The sequence below is a fragment of the Phyllobates terribilis genome, unplaced genomic scaffold (genome assembly GCF_046119375.1).
Source record: "Phyllobates terribilis strain yellow unplaced genomic scaffold, ASM4611937v1 Scaffold_13__5_contigs__length_258822181, whole genome shotgun sequence".
NCBI lineage: Eukaryota > Metazoa > Chordata > Amphibia > Anura > Dendrobatidae > Phyllobates > Phyllobates terribilis.
The window spans coordinates 175989412-176013810 of NW_027362773.1; the positions used below are offsets into that span (position 1 = coordinate 175989412).

General features: G+C 47.9%; 1 protein-coding gene across 1 annotated transcript in view; it reads left to right on the forward strand.

The window, feature by feature from the left end:
* The window catches only part of OTOG (otogelin), a 650929-nt gene that overhangs the window by 64761 nt on the left and 561769 nt on the right, over positions 1–24399 (forward strand). The window contains exon 12 of the mRNA XM_073657941.1: positions 574–719. Coding sequence (XP_073514042.1) covers positions 574–719 — 146 coding nt within the window. The remainder of the gene's footprint in view (positions 1–573; positions 720–24399) is intronic.

The window sequence follows — 24399 nt, forward strand, 5'->3', positions numbered from 1 at the left end:
CATGGTGGTGGCAGCAGCATCATGTTGTGGGGATGTTTTTAGCAGCAGGTACAGGGAAAATGGTCCGACTCGTGGGGAAGTTGGATGGTGGGGAATACAGAGATATTCTGGAGCAAAACCTGTTTCAGTCTGTCAGTGATTTGAGATTGTGATAGAGATGTGGAAAACTCATAGACACTTATCTAAAGTGACTGCAGCTGTATTTGTCGCAAAAGGAGACTCAACAAAGTACTGACTTTAGGGGGTGAATAGTTATACACACTGAAGTTTTCAGTTATTTTGTCCTATTTGTTGTTTGCTTCACAATAAAAAGAAAACCAAATGTTCACAGTTGTCGGCATGTTCTGTACATGAACTGATGCAAACCCTCAAAAAACAGTGAAATTCCAGGTTGTGAGGTAGAAAACACAATAAATGCCGAGGGGGTGAATACTTTCACAAGCCACTGTACATGAGGAAAGCTGCCACTACTCCCAATCTTCTCTGTACATGACAATAGTTACTATTACTCCCATCCTCTACTGCACATGGCCGGAGCTGTCACTGATCCTTCCTCCTCGGTTCTCTTTGCAGCGGAGTGCTCGGTCACTGGGGACTTTCACGTTGAGACATTTGATGGCCGTAAATACACTTTTGGGGCCTCATGTCAGTACATTCTGGCGAAGAGCTTGTCATCCGGAGTCTTCTCTGTGTCTCTGCACGTCGCCCCCTGTGGAGTGGTGAGTTATTACAGCTGATTGTTATATTTCTGTCTTGCAGCTGCCCAGATATTGTGCTTTCCTGATATATCACAATGTCACCCGGGGCGCAGTCAGTGATGGTGCAGGGCCTGGGATAAGGCTGGGTTTGGGGGCTCAGGGATCCCCTCAGGCTATGCAGAAGGCCCTACTTGTGCCCCGGTGCAGATATATTGTCCTCCATTCTCTATGGACACTGTTGCTGCCCACAGATGGGTGACAGCAACGTCTGCATCCCAAGTGCGGCCGACTTACATTAATTGATAATCAAACCAGCCATCATGTGACCTCGGCCACAGATACCATCCAGGTACCGGAGGTGATGGGTGTCCCCTAATTTACAATATTGTTGTGTGGATTGGGAAGTCACCCACATTCTATGTCTGCACTTCGCCCCTTCAGGAGCAGCTGGATGATCGGAGAAGAGTGGAGGGAGCGAGGAGATTTCCTGGACAGATCACAAAGCTCCAGTCATCCTGCTCCTCCGAGCTGCCGACACAAGCTGTCAGCGAGATATGTGGCCTCATAATTATTGGAGATTTTACTAAAGCGCTTTCTGGCAGGAAAATGAGCGGCGCAGTGTCCGGTGTCAGCAGCCGCGGCTCTGTGCTCAGATAAAGAGAAGACTTCAATCTAAAGTTTTCTGTAGAGAAAAAAATCATGTGAGAGAGGAAACTATGAAAGGATCAATTCATGGAGATGCCGAATTATCCTCATCTAGAATTTCTCCTGTTCATAAGCAACTGATGATGAAAGTGTCGGTCCTGCGCCAAAAGATACGGCCAATATCACATCAGTGTCCGTCCTACACCAAAAGATACGGCCAATATCACATCAGTGTCCGTCCTGCGCCAAAAGATACGGTCAATATCACATCAGTGTCCATCCTGCGCCAAAAGATACGGTCAATATCACATCAGTGTACGTCCTACACCAAAAGATACGGTCAATATCACATCAGTGTCCGTCCTACACCAAAAGATACGGTCAATATCACATCAGTGTCCGTCCTGCGCCAAAAGATACGGTCAATATCATACCAGTGTACGTCCTACACCAAAAGATACGGCCAATATCACATCAGTGTACGTCCTACACCCAAAGATACGGTCAATATCACATCAGTGTACGTCCTACACCAAAAGATACGGTCAATATCACATCAGTGTCCGTCCTGTGCCAAAAGATACGGTCAATATCGTACCAGTGTACGTCCTACACCAAAAGATATGGCCAATATCACATCAGTATCCGTCCAGAGCCAAAAGATACGGCCAATATCACATCAGTGTCCGTCCTGCGCCAAAAGATACGGTCAATATCACATCAGTGTCCGTCCAGCGCCAAAAGATACGGCCAATATCACATCAGTGTACGTCCTACACCAAAAGATATGGCCAATATCACATCAGTGTACGTCCTACACCAAAAGATACGGCCAATATCACATCAGTGTCCGACCTGCGCCAAAAGATACAGCAAATATCACATCAGTGTCCGTCCTGCGCCAAAAGATATGGTCAATATCACATCAGTGTACGTCCTACACCAAAAGATACGGTCAATATCACATCAGTGTACATCCTACACCAAAAGATACGATCAATATCACATCAGTGTACGTCCTACACCAAAAGATACGATCAATATCACATCAGTGTACGTCCTACACCAAAAGATACTGTCAATATCACATCAGTGTGCGTCCTACACCCAAAGATACGGTCAATATCACATCAGTGTCCGTCCTACACCAAAAGATACGGTCAATATCACATCAGTGTACGTCCTACACCAAAAGATACGGTCAATATCACATCAGTGTCCGTCCTACACCAAAAGATACGGTCAATATCACAACAGTGTCCGTCCTGCGGCAAAAGATACAGCCAGTATCACATCAGTGTCCGTCCTGTGCCAAAAGATACGGTCAATATCGCATCAGTTTCCGTCCTGCATCAAAAGATACGGCCAATATCACATCAGTGTCCATCCAGAGCCAAAAGATACGGCCAATATCGCATCAGTTTCCGTCCTGCACCAATAGATACGGCCAATATCACATCAGTGTCCGTCCAGCGCCAAAAGATACGGCCAATATCACATCAGTGTCCGTCCAGCGCCAAAAGATACGGCCAATTTAGCATCAGTTTCTGTCCTGCGCCAAAAGATATGGCCAATATCGCATCAGTGTCCGTCCTGCGCCAAAAGATACGGCCAATATCACATCAGTGTCCGTCCTGCGCCAAAAGATACGGCAAATATCGCATCAGTGTCCGTCCTGCGCCAAAAGATACGGCCAATATCACATCAGTGTCCGTCCTGCGCCAAAAGATACGGCCAATATCACATCAGTGTCCGTCCAGCGCCAAAAGATACGGCAAATATCGCATCAGTGTCCGTCCTGCGCCAAAAGATACTTCCAATATCATATCAGTGTCCGTCCTGCGCAAAAAGATACGGCCAATATCGCATCAGTTTCCGTCCTGCGCCAAAAGATACGGCCAATATCACATCCGTGTCCGTCCAGCGCCAAAAGATACTGCCAATATCACATCAGTGTACGTCCTACACCAAAAGATACGGCCAATATTGCATCAGTTTCCGTCCTACACCAAAAGATACGGCAAATATTGCATCAGTGTCCGTCCTGCGCCAAAAGATATGGCCAATATCACCTCAGTGTCCGTCCTGCACCAAAAGATACGGCAAATATTGCATCAGTGTCCGCCCTTCGCCAAAAGATATGGCCAATATCATATCAGTGTCCGTCCAGCGCCAAAAGATACTGCCAATATCACATCAGTGTCCGTCCTACACCAAAAGATACGGCCAATATCGCATCAGTTTCCGTCCTACACCAAAAGATATGGCAAATATCGCATCAGTGTCCGTCCTGCGCCAAAAGATACGGCCAATATCACATCAGTGTCCGTCCTGCACCAAAAGATACGGCAAATATCGCATCAGTGTCCGCCCTTCGCCAAAAGATATGGCCAATATCATATCAGTGTCCGTCCTGCACCAAAAGATACGGCCAATATCACATCAGTGTCCGTCCTGCGCCAAAAGATACGGCTAATATCGCATCAATGTCCGTCCTACACCAAAAGATACGGTAAATATCGCATCAGTGTCCGTCCTGCGCCAAAAGATACGGCTAATATCGCATCAATGTCCGTCCTACACCAAAAGATATGGCTAATATCACATCAGTGTCCCATATTGAACATATGGGGAAGTGGGAATTTTACCTATAACTGGAGGATCCAGCCTCCTTTCGAAGTGGGCTTAATCAAACCTAGGAACAGAGAAACTAATTAAAGCAACCTTTGAAGCAGAAGACCTCTTGCTGGGGACAGGTAATAAAACAGGATATTATCTAAGAAGCAAAAAAGGATTCTAATATTTATATATTCAAGAAGCAGGGGGTCCTTTGGTCCAAGGAGGAGAACTGTGTTCCCCAGGATGAGCTTCCTTCTTCATGAAAGAATCTGTCGACTGGGGCCAGCGTTCAGATAGGATTATTGGGGTTTGCATTGATCTGATAATTATGCGATATAGATTTTTGTCGTAGCCAAGGGACGGATGTGACACAGTCACTCACATTACTGTAGGCAACTAGAACTCCTCCAATTTAATATCGGTCCAATAGACCATGCAACCCAGGTCATATTTGGTCTCTATGTAAAGGTAAAATTACAATCGAAAATATGACTTCAATATCTAATGCCTGGGACCTTCAGAGACAAAGATATCTTCTAAGTTGGGGACCTCCTAAAATCCTGAAGGGTTGAGAACATCCCACAAACAGCCGCACGTGAAATCATCAAGGGAAGGTCTGTGGGCGTAACTTAGAGCTGATAAAAAGCAGAATCTGGGTTTGGATCATTGTCAGTACTTGGGAGGCACAGTTTGCTGTTGGTTTTGCCTGTTTCCCAATCGGAGCAGCTCCCTTTGCTAAGCTCGGAGCCATTTTCATGACATCAGGTTTAGTATTTTTTTCTTTATTCCTTTTTATTTAATGTAAGGCTGCGTGCACACGATGCGTTTTTCATGCGTTTATGCTGCGGAATTTCCGCAGCGGAAACGCATAAAAAACGCATGGTAATCTGCACCCCATGGTCCCCAATGGCATTCCACAATGTCAATGCACATGCTGCGGATTTTTCCGCAGCGTTTCTGCAGCGCAAATAAATCCGCAGCATGTTCATTAATTTTGCGGAAGCGCAGCGGAAGCGCCGCCATTGATTTGCATTGAGACGCATAGAATCCGTGTCTGTACATTTGTACAAGCGGATTATATGCGGTTCAATGTGCGGATGGTACCCAGTTCTGGAGGAGAGAAGACTGTCATCCAGACCTGGGTACCATTGTACCTGTAAAAAAAAGAATAAAATAATAAATAAAGTTTATATTCACCTGTCCGGCGGCCCCTGCAGCGCTTCTCCTTCCAGGACCTGAGATGACGTCGCGGTCATGTGACCGCAGGCTGTCTCGCGAGATGCCGGCAACCCGGAAGTAGTGCGACAGCACACACGGCGGCATCGGGGGTAAGTATAGCTTTATTTTTTTATTTTTACGGTCACACTATATAAATCCATGCCTTTTGCATGGATTTACTGTATATAGTGTGACCTAGTTGTCAAGCACTTTCCAAGTGATGCTATCGCCTGGAAAGTGCTTGTCAGTCCGCATGCGGAAACACATACGTTAACGCATGTGGGTACTCATGTGAATCCGCATGTATTCCGCATGTATTCTGCAGGAAAAACGCATGCACAATCTGCATGCGTTTTTTCTGCCAGGGAGATGCAGAAATGCTGCAGAAATTTTCTGCTTCATTTCTGCATCGTGGGCACATAGCCTAATTGTATATACTGTATTGTTTTGTTCCCATTTTGGATCATCTTTGTATATTGCATCCCGAAGCCATACGCTACCTGTAACTGGTGTCCAATTGGCTTGTATAAAGGATTGGTGGTGGCAACTAGTGTTTCTTTTTGTTATTGCGGAACTGACAGTTATCGTACAGGGGGTATATACATGTATTCCATGCATTGGAATCGGAGGTGTATATACCATACACTCACTGCGATTTCCCTAATAACCAGTCTAGTAGTGGAGGCAGCTGCAGTCTCATCCTTCACTTGTTGGTCAATTGCATAATTTCCTAGACAATTGGAGGCAGCGGAGTTGCGTTCCCTTACAAAAAGGTAACAGCAGGTGGATCTGCGAGATCCCCTGGCTGTATATCCTTGAGACGACCCATGATGTGACATCCACATGACAATCCACATGACCATCCACACGACCCATGACGTCACATCCACATGACCATCCACACAACCCATGACGTCACGTCCACATGACCATCCACACGACCCATGACGTCACGTCCACATGACCATCCACACGACCCATGATGTCACGTCCACATGACCATCCACACGACCCATGACGTCACATCCACATGACCATCCACACAACCCATGACGTCACGTCCACATGACCATCCACACGACCCATGATGTCACGTCCACATGACCATCCACACGACCCATGATGTCACGTCCACATGACCATCCACACCACCCATGACGTCACGTCCACGTGACCATCCACACGACCCATGATGTCACTGTGACACCAGTGATGATCAATCCAACGAGATTTATTGAAGCAGGAAACAGAACATCAAATATCAATATTGTTCCTTAAAGTCCACAATGAGTCCACACCAAAAAGGGGAACAGTTCTGGGGGCGCCACCCGGCAATCCGACGCCAGAGAAAAGGCAGAAATAATCCTGGGATGAGTTCGATGGATCCAACAGATGAGGGACACAACACAATCCCACGTGGCAGCTTCTAACCATCCACACACGGGCACCAGGATCTCACCTCTGTTAGAACTCTCCTGTTAGGTTTTTTCAATTATGCTGGTCACATGACCATTTTTGCCTATTTAATCCTGCTCCGCCCTTCTGGCCTTGTTGGACTTCATTGTAATTTCTACTCTTAAGCTAGCCAGGTGCTTTGTTACCTTTCTCAGTCAGTTTAGCTAGGTCTTTTGACCTCTATGTTCTATGTTGTTTGTTTGTCTTTTTACTGCTACAATTTCTGCTAGGAGGTGTCCATCTTTCTCCCAGTCCCTAGTTCTTGTAGGGATTAGAGATGAGCGTTGTTCTACTCGAACTGTTCGCCAATCTCAAATTCGAGCTGTTTTGGGCGGTGTTCGAGCCGTTCGGCGAACACGAACAATTTGAGAAAAATTCGGCAGTTCGAGGTTATGTTCGATAACTGTTCGTGCACCAAAATCATAACTGGATTTTTTCTCAGTAATGATGAAAATTAATGTTAATACGCAGTTTGAGTGTACAGCGGGGTGGGGGGAGGGGCAGGGGATGGATCTCTGCAGGAACAATGAAGATCTCCATTTTTTTTTCTCTTTCCCGCATTTACAGTGGGGAGGTGCAATCTGTCAGCCTATCAGCAGCGCACACACGGAGCGAAGTGCTTTTTTTCACACAAGCAAGGGCATGTGTGATTGGCAGTGTATGTCACATGTCCTTGCCCTATAAGACCAAGCCATTTTCCCCGTCGCCACCATTTTCTCACTGCTGCAGCTGCGTGTTAGACGGCACCGCTGTTGCTGTGTGCGCTATACCTTGTTAATTTCAAGCCAATTTTCGCACAAATCTACAGATAGCTTGGGAGTAGGGAATAGTTGTGATTGCAGTCCTTTTAAGGACTAGGTTACAGCATTTCCTACGACTTTTATCAGGGAGGTCTGTGCTCTTAAATAGATCGGTTGTGGGAGTAAAGACTAATTGTAATTGCAGTCCTTTTCAGGACTAGGTTACATCAGTTCCTATCAGTTTTTGCCAGGCAGGTCTGTGCCAGTGCTGTGCAAGTTTTTTTCACAGCATTTGGCTGAATCTAGCAAAGCTAATCCTTTTTGGCCTATTGCAGAGTGTGTTAGTCAGTGGAGTAGCCTATCTGTGTTGCAAGATATACCACCTGTGTATAGAATACCAATTTTTTTACTGCACATAGTGAAGTAAAATCTTTTGGGCATAGCATCATTCTATTAGTCCATCTATACTGACCTCCATCAGGTTGCAAGTTAAAACTAATTTTTATCTGCATCTACAGTACCTCTGAAAAAATATTTGGGCTTCTAGCAGTGTGTGGGTCTTGTTCTATTAATCCATCTATACTGACCTCCATCAGGTTGCAAACTGAATATATTTTTTTCTGCATCTACCTCTGAAAAAATATTTGGCCTTCTAGTAGTGTGTCGGACTTTCTCTATTAGTCCATCTATACTGACCTCCATCAGGTTGCAAATTAAAACTAATTTTTATCTGCATCTACAGTACCTCTGAAAAAATATTTGGGCTTCTAGCTGTGTGCGGGACTTGTTGTATTAGTCCATCTATACTGACCTCCATCAGGTTGCAAACTGAATATATTTTTTTCTGCATCTACCTCTGAAAAAATATTTGGCCTTCTAGTAGTGTGTCGGACTTTCTCTATTAGTCCATCTATACTGACCTCCATCAGGTTGCAAATTAAAAATAATTTTTATCTGCATCTACAGTACCTCTGAAAAAATATTTGGGCTTCTAGCTGTGTGCGGGACTTGTTGTATTAGTCCATCTATACTGACCTCCATCAGGTTGCAAACTGAATATATTTTTTTCTGCATCTACCTCTGAAAAAATATTGGGCTTCTAGCTGTGTGTGGGTCTTGTTCTATTAATCCATCTATACTGACCTCCATCAGGTTGCAAACTGAATATAATTTTTTTCTGCATCTAGCTCTGAAAAAATATTTGGCCTTCTAGTAGTGTGTCGGACTTGTTCTATTAGTCCATCTATACTGACCTCCATCAGGTTGCAAATTCAAAATAATTTTTTTCTGCATCTAACCCAGCCAATAGTTTTGGCCTAATACCACAGTTTGGCCACTCAGCTCTGCTCGGTTACCATCCATTGTTTTTTTGTGCAAACAACTCCAGAGTTGTGAATTAGTTAACCACCAAAATGAGTGGAAAAAGGCCTGCTGCTGGTGGAAAGGGGAATAGGCGTGTTGGGAAGGGGAAAAAAGGTTGTGTCCGTGGGGTAGGTGTTAAAGCAACAGTAACATCTGCAGAAGAAAGACCATCTTCCAGCCAAACTAAAATGTCTACTTCTTTTAGCGGACAATGTGATAAGATCCCTTTCTTACGGCCACGCCAATCGCTACAAATTCCAGATGAGGCACAAAAACAGCAGGTGCTTCAACGGATATCAAGTGCTCCTTTAAGTGGGCTCTCCTCCACATCAACTTCAACATCACAAATACTCCAGTCCTCAAAGGTGTCACCCAAATCGCACTTGCTTCCTCACAGCTCCCAAATCTCCAGCTGCCCGTCTGAGTATGAGGTAGAACAGATGGTTGAGTCTGCAGAGCTGTTTATGACGCGCCCCCTGGGCCAGCGTTGTTTGGGGATTACCCGGAGCCGGATCAGATGGGGGTTGTAGTCTCCGAGTGGCGGTGACCCGGTCCGTGCCCAGGGTGTCAAGCTCAGTGTGTGGCAGTCCTACAGATGTTGCTGGATGTTCTTTAGTGTCGACTACGCCACCCGTTGATTTGCGGTCAATACGGCCGCCGCTGCAGCAGGGTCCGCTGAGGCTGGTGGTGTGTGTGCAGCTTCTGGTAGTATAACCCCCAACGGGAGGGGTATAGCCTCAGGGGGTCAGTTGTAGAGGGTGGTGGTTGTGGTGGTGCAGGGAAGATGGTAATAAGACTCAGAGTCGGGCTGTGCAGTTCAGGGTTTTTACTTACTGCTATTGTTCTGGTCACTCCGGCCTTGAGTGACCGCCCGAGCCGTGCTGCGTCCACCAGGTCCTGGACTCGGCCAACCCCCAGGTAATTCTGGAGCGTGATCCTGAGCTCCCTTTCTGACGTTCCTTTTCTCTGGCCTTCCCCACCAGGGATCCACCTATGTCCGGCTCCCTCGGGTCTCTTGGTGGGTACACCTCTTCTGGGTTCCCTGGCCCTATACTTGGTCTGCCTTTCGGGTGGATTTAGTGGGGGGTCGTGGCAGATCTTGCCCACAACCTCCGGTCTCTGGCTGAGGATTAGTGCCCTCCACCAGCTTGGGATCCGGTACCCTTGTGCCAACCCTTCACCCTGTTGCTTGTATTTGGGCTCTTGGGGTTCCCTCTTCTTCCCCTCTGGGTCCTTTCCTTCTCCTCTCTCTCTTCTTTCAGGACTGCTTGACCCTCTACAACAGACTGACTGGTAGCTGTCTGCCTGTCTGACCCTGATCTAAGATGGTTCCCACCTTATATACTCCCTCTATGTGTGAGCTCAGGTGACCAGCACCCAATGAGCTCCTAGCCTTACCCAGACTGCTCCCCCTATCTGCCCCTACACTACTGGGATGTTCCACCCCCCTCCCACTCCAGCCAGGGACAGACACTATCGTACCTGCACATAAACTGGTGGGAGTACCGTTGATCTGTCCCCCGGAAATGGGATGTATGTAGTGCATGCAGCCTACTGAGCTCAGTTCCACACTCCATCCTTACCCGGGAGTGGAATATCACACCTCTGGCTCGAGGTGCAATACCCCTGTAGCAGCCGAATCCTCAGGGTGCTACATTTACTCATACTATAGCCTGGGAATCAGAGGTCGACTCCAGCGCTTCTGTGAATCCAGACGAGGAAATGATCTGCACTGATGCCCAGAATCTTTATGAGTCGGATCCAGGACCAGACGCAGAAGGTTCTGACCATAATGTAGACCCTCATTCCCAAACTGTAACTCCTGTTGGTGGAGACAATGAGGAAGACGATGATAAGACTCAAATACCTGATTGGAGCGACAACTTTAGTTTTTTGTCAGGGCAGGAAGAGGTTGGCTCTGAGGACGACGGGTGTGATAACGCACAGGGTGATGATGATGAGGTCGGAGATCCCACTTACTGTCAACCCACAGTCAGCCAAGAGATGAGGTCAGCAGAGGAGGTGGAGGAAGATGCTAGTGACGACGAGGTCAGGTTGCGCCTTCCTGGACAGAGACGTAGTACTGGAAGCACGTCAACAACTGCATCCTCAAACACAACTCTGCCTCTCACCACAAGTCGTGGTGGCTCTTCAGGTCGCATGGGTGCTAAGCCTTGCATAGCCTGGGCATTTTTTCAGATCGATAAAGATGACCCAACTCGTGTTATCTGTAACATTTGTCAGCAAAAGCTAAGTAGAGGCCAAAAAATACATAGTTTGAGTACTTCATGCATGAACCGGCACATGGACATGAAGCATAAGTTGCAGTGGGAAGCTCAGTGTGCTACAATGCGGCCTAGCCGGCCGGGCCAACCACCGTCTGCCATATCTTGTGCATCCGCGGCCTCTTCATCCTCTGTGACTGGGGGGACAGCAGTCACACCTGTTTTGGGGCGCAGACCTGCCACCTCTTTACCCGCAACAGCCAGCGTGATTGGCAGGTCATCATTTTCTTTGGAGGTGGTAACACCAGCTGGTGTTGAGCGCTGTCCGACATCGATAGCACCACCTTTGGATGAAGGCAACCTAACATGTCCGCCTGCATCTTCCTCACAGACCGGCAGTTTGCCGGGGACACCCTTATCAACCCCGTCTAAGCACAATAGCCAGCCCTCGGTCCCTCAGATGTGGACAAGTAAAAGACCATTTCCTCCTAGCCATGAGAAAGCTAAGAGGTTGAATTTCACCATCTGCAAGCTCTTGGCTACAGAAATGCTGCCTTTCCGCCTGGTGGACACAGAGGATTTTCGAGACCTTATGTCCGTCGCAGTGCCCCAGTACCAGATGCCCAGTCGGCACTACTTCTCAAAGAAAGGTGTGCCTGCGCTCCACCAGCATGTCGCACACAACATCACCGCTTCTTTGAGAAACTCTGTGTGTGACAGGGTGCATTTCACCACAGACACTTGGACGAGTAGGCATGGACAGGGGCGTTACATGTCGCTGACTGGGCACTGGGTAACTATGGTGACAGCAGGACAAGGGGCTGCTGTCCAAGTCTTGCCGTCCCCACGAGTTGTGCGTCAATCCTCTTTATGTCAAAGTTCCTCCACTGCTTCTGCCTCCTCAACCTCCTCTCGGTCTTCCACCTGCACCCAAAGCCTGTCTGGTCATGCCACAAGCTTTCTAACTGCGCAGAAGGGATCCTGCACACCTCCTTACTATGCTGGCAGTAGGGCTCAACGTCATCAGGCGGTTTTTACATTGAAATGTCTGGGAAATGTGAGTCACACAGCTGAGGAGTTGTGGTCAGCTCTGGAGAACCAATTTCATGAATGGTTGTCTCCACTGGACCTGAAACCAGGGAAGGCCGTGTGCGACAATGCTGCAAACCTGGGTGCGGCCCTTCGCCGGGGCAATGTCACACACGTGCCTTGTATGGCTCACATGTTGAACCTGGTTGTCCAGCAATTTTTAGCACACTATCCCAGACTAGATGGCCTTCTGCAGAGGGCACGGTCGCTGTGTGCTCACTTCCGCCGTTCGCATCCCGCAGCTCAGCGACTTACATCTCTACAGAAGTCGTTGGGCCTGCCACTTCACCGGCTAAAATGCGATGTGCCTACCCGGTGGAATTCAACTCTGCACATGTTGCAGCGACTGTGGCAGCACCGACAAGCCCTGGTGCAATACGTTCTGACGTATAGCCTGGGCCAACGAGATTCAGAGGTGGGGCAAATCACGCTGGAGGAGTGGTCTCAGATCAGGGACCTATGCACCCTTCTGCACAGTTTTGAAATGGCGACGAAGATGTTTAGTGCTGACGATGCCATTATCAGCATGACTATTCCGGTGATTTACATGCTGGAGCACATGTTAAACAGAATTCGGAGTCAGGTGGTGGCACAAGAGGAGGTGGAGGAAGTAGAGGAGGAGGAGTTGTATGCGGAAGGGCTAACATCTGCAAGGTCCAGAAGGTCGGCAGCACCAAGGCGGCAGGCATGTGAGGGTGGGGGAGATGGTTTTACCAGGGCGCATGGTAGCAGCCAAACTAGTGAGGAAGGTGCAGGAGCCCAGGAAGAAGTGGAGGACGAACTGATGGAAGACTCATCAGATGAGGGAGACCTTGATCACATTTCTGTTGTGTGAGGTTGGGGGGAGAGGACAGAGGAAGGAAGCATGATTGTTACCTCTCCACCAACACAACAGGGACTTGGTGCTCCTGGATGCGCAACACACATGAGTGCCTTCTTGCTGCACTACCTGCAACATGACCCTCGAATTGTGAGAATTAGAAATAATCCTGACTACTGGGTTGCCACACTGTTAGATCCCCGGTACAAAAGTAAATTTGCATAAATTATTCCTGCCATAGAAAGGGATGCACGCATGCAGGAGTATCAGCAGAGACTGTTGCAGAATCTTACATGTGCTTTTCCACAAAATACCAGTGGTGCACGTAGTGAATCTCACAGTTCCAACTTGCCAACCGTGGGACCGTCAAGTGTTCAGCACTCAAACCGTAACAGAACCACAGTATCTGCTGGTAACATCAATTTTGCGGAATCATTTCACCACTTTTTTAGCCCATCCTTTGCAAGGCCACAGGAGACAAGAAGTCTGACACATAGTCAACGCCTAGAGACGATGGTACAGGAGTATCTCCAAGTAAACATTGAAGCCACGACTGTGTCACTGGACCCTTGCTCTTTTTGGGATTCCAATCTGGATAAATGGCCGGAGCTAGCCACTTACGCCTTGGAGATCTTGTCATGCCCCGCAGCCAGCGTTCTGTCTGAACGTGTGTTCAGCGCTGCTGGTGGTGTGCTGACAGATAAGCGCACGCGGCTCTCCACTGATAATGTAGACAGACTCACGTTCATAAAGATGAACAAATCATGGATCCGAAACGACTTTTCTACCCCTGTGTCATCCTGGGGAGAGTAAAAGCTTGATGATTGGTTAAAATCACCCTACCAACCGTTTTAAGCTTTCAAATTACTAATCATGTTTATCTGTATCTTGGCTGGAAAATAATTTGGGCTTTGTAGCAGTGTGCAGCACTGATTCTATTAGGCCATCTATAATAAGCTCCACCAGATTTAAAATTAAAAATAATTTTTAGCTGCATCTAGCCCGGAAAATAATTTTGGGGCTTCGAGATGCGCAAGACACATAAGTGCCTTCTTGCTGCACTACCTGCAGCATGACCCTCATATTGTCAGAATTCGAAGTAATCATGACTACTGGGTTGCCACACTCTTAGATCCCCCAAACTTTTCGATCAACCTTTTCATTTTAATAAAGACCAAAAAAATGGTCATTTTTGAAATTATAAGCATTAGCAGGTTGTTAGAAACTGAAATCAAACAGTTTTCAACTCAAAACTTTATTCTAGGTGATGTTACATTTTCACATAGGACCCCTTGTTCGAAAGGAGCTTCTGAACTCTCTCGTCCATTGAATTTGTCAGGTTTTGGAGGGTTTCTGCTTCAATTGTTTTGCATGAGGACAGAATACCCTCCCAGAGCTGTTGCTTAGATGTGAACTGCCTCCCGCCATCATAGACACTCCTTTTAATGATGCTCCAAAGGTTCTGAATGGGGTAGAGGTCAGGGGAGCATGGGGGTCACACCATAAGTTTGTCCCCTTTTATGCCCAAATAAGCCAGAGATGCAGATGTTTTATGTGCAGCATGAGATGGTGCATTATCATGCAGAAAAATGATCTTGCTGTGAAATACACGGTTCTTCTTCTTGAACCATGGCAGGAAGTGCTGTTTGAGAAAATCCACATACATTATGGAGTTCATCTTTAGCGCCTTCAGGGATCCTAAAGGGGCCGACAATCTCTCTCCCCATGATTCCAGCCCAAAACATTACTCCACCTCCTCCTTGTTGGCGCTGTAGCCGTGTTTGCGTGGGGTGTCCATCAACCAGCCATCCTCCACTCCATCCATCTGGACCATCGAGCGCTGCACAGCACTCATCCGTGAACAAAACAGTTTTGAAATCAGTCTTCATGTAATGTTTGGCCCACTGGAGCCGTTTCTGCTTGTGTGAAGTGGATAGAGGAGGTCGACAGGATGGCGTATGCACAGCTGCAAACCTCTGAAGGACCCTGCATCTTGTTGTTCGGGGGACGTTGGAGGCACAAGCAGCTTCAAAAACTTGTCTGCTGCTATGACAAGGCTTTTTTGCCGCTGCTCTTTCAACCTGACGTAATTGCCTGTAGGAAAGAGTCCTCAATTTGCCCTTATCAGCACGCACACGTGTGTACTGTGAATCAGCTACATACTTCTTGATTGCCAAGACACTTCATCCTGATCATCGCACAATGTTGATTGTAGTCATGCCTTGACCTAAACACTCCACAATTTGTTGCTTCTCAGCAGCCGACACATCCTTTTTCTTTCCCATTTTGGCAGAAAATGTAGGCTGCTTAATAATGTGAGAGAGCCTTCTTAAGTAGTCTTGCCTTTCATTGGACACACCTGCCAAACTAATTAGCACAGGTGTCTGCAATTGCTTACAGTGATATAAAGAGCCCTGACACACATCACCATCAATGAGTTTAACTGACAAACAAACAAATTCTTCCCTTATCACTCCTAAACACTTTTTGCATAATAATTTGGAACGCAGTGTACATGTGCTTTTCCACAAAACACCAGTGGTTCACGTAGTGAATCTTACAGTTCTAACTTGCCAACCGTGGTCTGTATGGAATTGTTCAATAAAGGGCCCAAAATTAAGATAACATAGATGGGAGAGGTCTCTATGAATAGGAATTCCTAAGTATTTGATACCCTGTGAGGGCCAGGCAAAGGGAAAGTTGGACTGGATGGAATCCTATATGGATTTGGGGAGGGAGACATCGAGGGCCTCAGACTTCGCTGCATTGATTTTAAAATTTTACCATGTAACAAAGTGATCTATTTCAGCCATAACAGCATGGATGGATATATGTGATTGAGTGATATATACTAGGACATCATCAGCAAATAGAGAGCACTTGTACTCGGTGCCTCCCACCTCAATCCACCTAATATTGGGGTTATGGCGAATTGATGAGAGCAGGTGCTCCGTCACTAGGATGTATAAGAGAGCGGACAGAGGACATCCCTGCCTTGTCCCATTGGTGATTATGAAAGGTGATGAAAATGTTCTGACGCACCCCCTGGGCCTTGGGACACCCGGAGCCGGACCCTTTTTGGTGGATGCTGGTGGTTGTAGTCTTCGTGGCGGCGACCCGGTTCCGTGGCTCAGGGCGGTCAAACCAGTGGCGGAACTATTTATGTGGTTTTGATGTTTAAATGTCCGACTACGCCACCCGTGGATTGCGGTCAGAGTGAACCGCCGCTACAGGGCAGACCGCTGAGGCTGGTGTTGTGGGTGCAGCAGAGCGTAGCATAACTCCCCACGGGAGGAGTATAGCCTTAGGGCAGTGTATGCGGAGGATGGGGGTGATGGTGCAGGGCAGCAGCAGTAACGACACGGAGTCAGTGATGCAGTCCAGGGCCTTTACTCACAGTTCTTATTATCCAGACCACGTCTGCAGGTAACGGCTGCCCACGTCGTACTGTGCTCACCAGGTGAGGGGCTCAGACAACTCCCAGATAACTTTGGAGCACTTCACAGGACCCCCTTTGTGTGTCCTTTGTCTGGCCTTTCTTACCAACACTTCTGTCCGGCTGCCTCGGGCCTCCTCTTGGTAAACTTGGCGCCAGTTTCCCTGACCCTATGTGGTGCCTTCCTAGCGGGTGTAGCGAGGGGCTGCGCCACATAAAATGTCAGAGCCTCCGGTTTCTAGCTGAGGGTCGTTTCCTGCCTCCACTAGTTCGGGGACCGGTCTCCCCCTTTGGCCTGACCCCTCCACGCAGGTGGATTCGGGCGTGCGGTGGCGACTCGCCCGTCCGCACCCCTGGGATCCCTTCATTCCTCGTTCCTGGAGCCTTCTCCGCTCCTCTTCCTTCCTTCTCCCTCTTCCAGGCCTGGGCCTCTGTTACTAGGCCCGCCTCCGGAGCAGAGCTCATGCAGAGCCCCTGCTCCCTGCCACTTCTGCTCAGACTTCTCTGCACTGAACTAAGATGGTGCCCACCTTTTATACTCCCTTCTCAATGCACCCAGGAACTGCTTCCTCCCTGCTCCTGCACTACAGGGTTCCCCTTCCTCAGTGTTCCCTCCCCCCACTCCAGCCAGGGACAGGGACTGTCGTGCCCATCTCAGGGGCATATTGGTCGCCCTGCCCCACGGCAATGTGGTGTAATGCATGCAGGTGTCGGGTCCTGATCCACACTCCATCCTTACCTGAGAGTGAGATATCACACCTCTGGGTGAGGTGCAATACGTCTGTAGCAACCGAGCTCTCAGGGTGCTACAGTTCCATTTATCTTCAGCCTAGGTGACGTATTGCGATACAGGGCCGTGATTTGGGCTATAAAAGGGTCCCCTAGACCCCTACCCCAAGCTTTTTAAGAGAATCATATATGGCGTGCCAGGAGACTCTATGGAATGCTTTCTCAGCATCCAACGAGAGTATCTAATTACAAATTTTTAACTGCATCTAGCCCAGGAAATACTTTGTGCCTAGTAGCAGTGTCTGCTAGTCAGCGGATTATCCCGGCTGTTAAGCAAGCTACACCACCTGTAGTTTAGACACTTAATTTTTTCAAAGGAAATGCTTCGGGACCACGGGATACTCAGTGAAGAGCATCAGGAGGCACCCCAAGGCATAGGGGCTGGGACTGGCAGTAGGATGCCTTGCGGTGGACAGCCGAGCTCGATCCTTATAAAAGCTTTTTAACTGCAGCAGCTTTAGTGGACGCTACTGGAGCTGGAATTACGCGGCTGCTGGCATGAGACTTGCCCTCCAATAGATCCTTGTAAATGGATTTAAAGTGTATTCATTCAAATTAGAGAGACAATTTAAATTAAAAAGCTTAGAGCTGCCTCCACCACAGGGGGGCTCGCTCGACCCACCAGCGGACAGGCACCAGTATTGGGAGAGGGGGGCTGGCCATCAGGGTTCACCGCGGCTCTGGCACAAACCCGGCGACACGGAGGTGGCACGGGCAGGAGCGGACTGGCCGTGTCGGCTTCTCACTTTTTGGATTTTAGAAGGGCATGACATGCCTATATCTGTGTCTCCCCCTCCTTTTACTCCTCCACCTCTTTTATTTTCGCATGACTATATGTACTTGTCACTTTTCCATGTGTTAGTTGTGTCTTCTGAGCAGTTTGTCAGCTTTTGGACACCTTTGAAGGTGTTTTCTATGTGTTTCTATGTGTTTTTGTTTGCCTGCCATTGGTTTTAACGGTGTTCGAAGGTGTTCGACGAACAGTTCGACGAACAGTTCGGCGAACACACGGGTGTTCGACGAACCGAACCGAACTCGAACACTACGGGGGTGGCTCAACACTAGTAGGGATCCCTCCCTCACATCTATAGGTCTTCGTTCAGACTAGCTGAGGACTTTAGCGGGTCTGATCGCAGGATCAGGTTCCCAGTTACATCGTAGGGATCTAGCTTAGTTCTATTGTAGGGACAGATCTCCTGTCTTTCCTTAGTGCTTGTAGCCTATCATAACAGCCTCAGCGTAAGATCCTAGCCCTTTGCACGGCAGCGCACAACTAACTGGCCAAAACCATATGTCTATTGTTCTGTGTCCTGGGATCAGCCCATCGATGGGGGAGGGGTCCCACCTATTTTGAACATGTGGCTACCTTGAGAAGTTTCCAGAAGCTACAGGCTTATATTGGATCAGTCCTACAGTGGTGGCCAAAAGTATTGGCACACCTGCAATTCTGTCAGATAATACTCAGTTTCTTCCTGAAAATGATTGCAATCACAAATTCTTTGGTATTATTATCTTCATTTAATTTGTCTTCAATGAAAAAACACAAAAAGAATTGTCCTAAAGCCAAATTGGATATAATTCCACACCAAACCTAAAAAAGGGGGTGGACAAAAGTATTGGCACTGTTTGAAAAATCCTGTGATGCTTCTGTAATTGGTGTAATTAACAGCACCTGTAACTTACCTGTGGCACCTAACAGGTGTTGGCAATAACTAAATCACACTTGCAGCCAGTTAACATGGATTAAAGTTGACTCAACCTCTGTCCTGTGTCCTTGTGTGTACCACATTGAGCATGGAGAAAAGAAAGAAGACCAAAGAACTGTCTGAGGACTTGAGAAACCAAATTGTGAGGAAGCATGAGCAATCTCAAGGCTACAAGTCCATCTCCAAAGACCTGAATGTTCCTGTGTCTTCCGTTCGCAGTGCCATCAAGAAGTGTAAAGCCCATGGCACTGTGGCTAACCTCCCTAGATGTGGACGGAACAGAAAAATTGACGAGAGATTTCAACGCAAGATTGTGCAGATGGTGGATAAAGAACCTCGACTAACATCCAAACAAGTTCAAGCTGCCCTGCAGTCCGAGGGTACAACAGTGTCAGCCCGTACTATCCGTCGGCGTCTGAATGAAAAGGGACTGTATGGTAGGATACCCAGGAAGACCCCACTCCTTACCCCGAGACATAAAAAAGCCAGGCTGGAGTTTGCCAAAACTTACCTGAGAAAGCCTAAAACGTTTTGGAAGAATGTTCTCTGGTCAGATGAGACAAAAGTAGAGCTTTTTGGCAAAAAGCATCAACATAGAGTGTACAGGAAAAAAAAAGAGGCATTCAAAGAAAAGAACACGGTCCCTACAGTCAAACATGGCGGAGGTTCCCTGATGTTTTGGGGTTGCTTTGATGCCACTGGCACTGGACTGCTTGACCGTGTGCATGGCATTATAAAGTCTGAAGACGACCAACAAATTTCTTCCAGCAGGACAATGACCCAAAATACACTTCCAAAAGCACTATAAAATGGTTTGAGAGAAAGCACTGGAGACTTCTAAGGTGGCCAGCAATGAGTCCAGACCTGAATCCCAAAGAACACCTGTGGAGAGATCTCAAAATGGCAATTTGGAGAAGGCACCCTTCAAATATCAGGGACCTGGAGCAGTTTGCCAAAGAAGAATGGTCTACAATTCCAGCAGAGCATTGTAAGAAACTCATTGATGGTTACCGGAAGCGGTTGTTCGCAGTTATTTTGGCTAAAGGTTGTGCAGCCAAGTATTAGGCTGAGGGTGCCAATACTTTTGTCTGGCCCATTTTTGGAGTTTTGTGTGAAATGATCAATAATTTGATTTTTGCTTCATTCTCTTTTGTGTTTTTTCCTTGCAAACAAATTAAATGAAGATAATAAGACCAAAGAATTTGTGACTGCAATCATTTTCAGGAAGAAACTGAGTATTATCTGACAGAATTGCAGGGGTGCCAATACTTTTGGCCACCACTGTATGCTGAAAAGAACAAAGACTGAATCCCCCACTAAATGTTGACCCACGGCCTGATTACATTGCAGTCCAAGAACACAGGCCGGGCTAGGGACACTCTGTTACAACCCCTTCCCCCCTCAATTTGTGTACAGACTGGTGACCTCTACAGGTCGCTTGTCAAGTACACGTACAGTACAGACCAAAAGTTTGGACACACCTTCTCATTTAAAGATTTTTCTGCCTTTTCATGACTATGAAAATTTTCATTCACACTGAAGGCATCAAAACTATGAATTACCACATGTGGAATTATATACTTAACAAAAAAGTGTGAAATAACTGAAAATATGTCTTATATTCCAGGGTCTTCACAGTAGCCACCTTTTGCTTTGATGACTGCTTTGCACACTCTTGGCATTCTCTTGATGAGCTTCAAGAGGTAGTCACCGGAAATGGTCTTCCAGCAATCTTGAAGGAGTTCCCAGAGATGCTTAGCATTTGTTGGCCCTTTTGCCTTCACTCTGCGGTCCAGCTCACCCCAAACCATCTCGATTGGGTTCAGGTCTGGTGACTGTGGAGGCCAGGTCATCTGGCGTAGCCCCCCATCACTCTCCTTCTTGGTCAAATAGCCCTTACACAGCCTGGAGGTGTTTGGGGTCATTGTCCTGTTGAAAAATAAATGATGGTCCAAGTAAACGCAAACCGGATGGAATAGCATGCCGCTGCAAGATGCTGTGGTAGCCATGCTGGTTCAGTATGCCTTCAATTTTCATAGTCATGAAAATACAGAAAAATCTTTAAATGAGAAGTTGTGTCCAAACTTTTGGTCTGTACTGTAGTCATGGCTGACCTGACTCAGGGCTCCTCCTGCCTGGACAACCCGTCTGCATTTTGGTGTTGGCTGCCTCTTCTATATTGTATTGTAAAGTTATAGGGTTCCAGAGCCAGGCTCCATCGTAGTAAGCGTCCATTGTCCCCAGAGACTCTGTTCAGCCAAGTGAGGGGATTGTGATCAGTAACCACAGTGAATTCTCGTCCATACAGATATGGCTTTAGTTTCCTAAGGGCCCATACTACAGCCAGACTTTCCTTTTCACCAGTTGCATAGGCCACTTCCCAGTCCAGCAGTTTCCTGCTGAGATAGGCAATGGGGTTCTCCTCCCCAGCAGCATTCACCTGGCTGAGTAAAGCTCCAAGTCCATAAGAAGAGGCATCTGTCTGCACGGTAAATCTCCTCTTGCAGTCTGGAGCCGCCAGAACAGGGTCGCAGACCAGGGCGTCCTTCAGCCGGTTAAAAGCCTCATCACAGGATGGAGTCCAGGTCAGCACCCGGGGCTTCGTTTTCTTGGTGAGATCTGTAAGAGGCTTGGCCACAGTGCTGAAATCAGAAACAAATTTTCGGTAATAACTAGAAGTGCCAAAAAAAGCCATAACTTGGTTTGGGGTACAGGCCAATCTCTAATAGGCTGGATTTTGGCAGGTTCAGGCTGTAGCTTCCCCCCTCCTACTCTATGCCCTAGTTACTGGACTTCACCCAGCCCTAATTGGCATTCATTGGGTCGAATGGTTAGGCCTGCTGCAAGAGTCCGGTCAAGAGCAACTGCTACTTGATTCAAATAGGCTTGATTTAAATAGGCTGAACTGGATGGACGCTTGTCTTTTTTCGGCCTTATAAACTATGTAACTATGTAAATGTTCCTCCCACGTCTGGCTGAAGATGGCAATATCATCTAAGTAGGCACAAGCAAAGTCGCCACATCCCCGGAGGATCTGGTCCACCATTCTCTGAAAGGTTGCAGGGGCATTCTTCATTCCGAAAAGCATGTTTAGAAATTCATACAGACCAAAGGGGGTTATTAAAGCCGACATTTCTCTCCCTCCCTTCGTTAGAGAGATTTGCCAGTATCCCTTACTGAGATCCAAGGTAGTGACATATCGGGCCCCAGCTAGTCGGTCTAGAAGTTCATCAGTACGGGGCATTGGGTAAGGATCACTGATGGTATGGTCATTTAGTCATCTATAGTCCACATAAAATCGAGTTCTACCATCTTTCTTGGGTACTTACACCACAGGAGAAGCCCAAGGGCTATGGGAGGCCTGAATTACCCCGAGCTGTAACATCTCCTCCAGTTCGTGCTGCATGGTGGTTCTAACTGATTCTGGTACTCGGAAAGGGGCCTGCTGTATGGGACGGATGCCCAGAGTGTCCACATGATGTTGGTTTACTGTGGTTCGACCTGGTCGGGATGAGAAAGCAGCCTGTCTTTGATGGAGCACTCCCAGCATCTGGGTTTTCTGTAAGGAATCCAGGTGATCTCTCAGAGGAACCTGTTCCACAGTGGATGGGGCCCTCGCTGCTTCCACAAGATCAGGTAGTGAGTCCTCCTCCTCCTGACTGTCTTCTGAAGCAAGCCGACAGCTTGCTATCACTGGTAGTGACCGGTCATGGTACTCCTTAATCATATTCACCTGGACAGTCTTTTGTCTTAAACCCTGGTCATCTAAAGCAAGAAGGTAATTGGTGTCATTAAGTTTCCTGAGATCCCGGAAGGGACCCTCCCATGTTGTCTGCAGTTTATTTTGCCGATGGGAAACAATCATTAAGACCTGTTGTCCTCCTGCAAACTCCCGATAGCCTGCTTTGCGGTCATACTGACGCGACCCCTGGGCAGTGGGGTACTCGGTGCCGGGCCAGTAGATGCAGGGGGGGTCATATCACGGTGGCGATGACCCGGTCCGTGACCCAGGGCGGTCAATAAAAGGGGGGGATTCTATTTATAGGGGTTTTATAGAGTTTGTGACGCCACCTGTGGTTTCTGGTAATTTGTACCAGCGCTGCTGCAGACCTCTGAGGCAGTTGTTAGGGCAGCTGGGATGGAACAGCTCCCCACACTTGGAGCGGGCCTCAGGGCAGTGTAGAGTTTGATGTTGGGTGGTGATGCTGGGACTTGTAGTGCAGAGGGAGAGATGGAGCAGCTGAAATAATTGACGGAGGCAGTGCAGTGCAGTCATCCGAGTTTTTACTCACAGTTCTTATGTAAGTTCCACAGGTACACTGTACGGGTGTCAGCCTCCCACGTCGCGCTGCGTTCACCAGACCAGGGGTTCCGCTCTTCCTCATATATATCAGGAGCGCTTGACGGAACCCCGCTTTCTTGTGTTCCTTTCCTTGACCGACTTCACGCTGGGTCTTCTCCCTCCTGCCCTGCACTTCCCCACTCACAGTCCCGATCGGGTGCTCTGAAGTCCCTCTGGGCAACCTGGAGTTCCCAGACCCATTTGACCCTCACGGTGACTAGGATGAGACTGTGGCGACTGCACCAGGGAAGTGCAGAAGCCTCCAGTTTTCCAGCCGAGACCTGGAGTAACACGGCTGGTCCAGGGGCCGGTCCCCTTCTTGCGGCTTGATCCCTCTGACACCGGGCAGATTCGGGCGTATGGGTGCCGTCCTGCACTCGCCGTACCCCCTGGGATCCCTTCTATAGAAACTTCTATAGAGCCTTCCTCCTCTGCTCCCCTCCTGAGCCTCTAGCACTAGGCCCCACTTGTGGAGCAGAGCTCCTGAAGAGACTCTGTTCCCCAACTGACTGTTCTCCACTGACTACTCTGACTCCTGCCACCCTAAGATGGCTTCCCTTTTCATATCTCCTATTATGGTGCTCCCCTACTCTACATCCTCCACCCATACCCACTACTGGTTCCCCCTACCTTTGGTTCCCCCCACTCCAGCCCGGGACAGGGCTCAGCAGGAAACACATTGCATCTTGCCCTTCCAGCCGGCCTGGAGTAGTGTAGTGTTGAATGTGGGTGTTGGGATTCCGGGCAGCACTCCATCCTTATCTGAGAGTGGATACCACACCTCTGTGTGAGATGCAGTACCTCTGTGGCGACTGAACCCTCAGGGGCGCCACAATACCACGTCTTCTGTCTGGTTTGAGCCATCCGCACATGATCATGAGCAAAACTAGCAAGTTGAGCCAGGGTTTCCCAAAGCTTCAGGACATATGGAACAACAGGGGTTCCTGTATCTTCAACTTGCCCCTCCCAATATTCTTTTAGCAGGGTTTAGGCTATGTGCCCACAATGCAGAAATGAAGCAGAAATTTTCAGGAGCATTTCTCCATGTCCTTGGCAGAAAAAATGCATGCGGATTTTACACGTGTTTTTGAAGTGTTTATACTTGTGGATTTTCCATGCCTTTTTCCAATGCATTGTATAGGCAAATCTGCATGCGGAAACGCACAAGAAATGGTCATGCTGCATTTTTTTCCGCACCTAAAATCTGCGCAGAAAAAATCCTGACCATGTGCACAGAACTTGCAAAATGTCATAG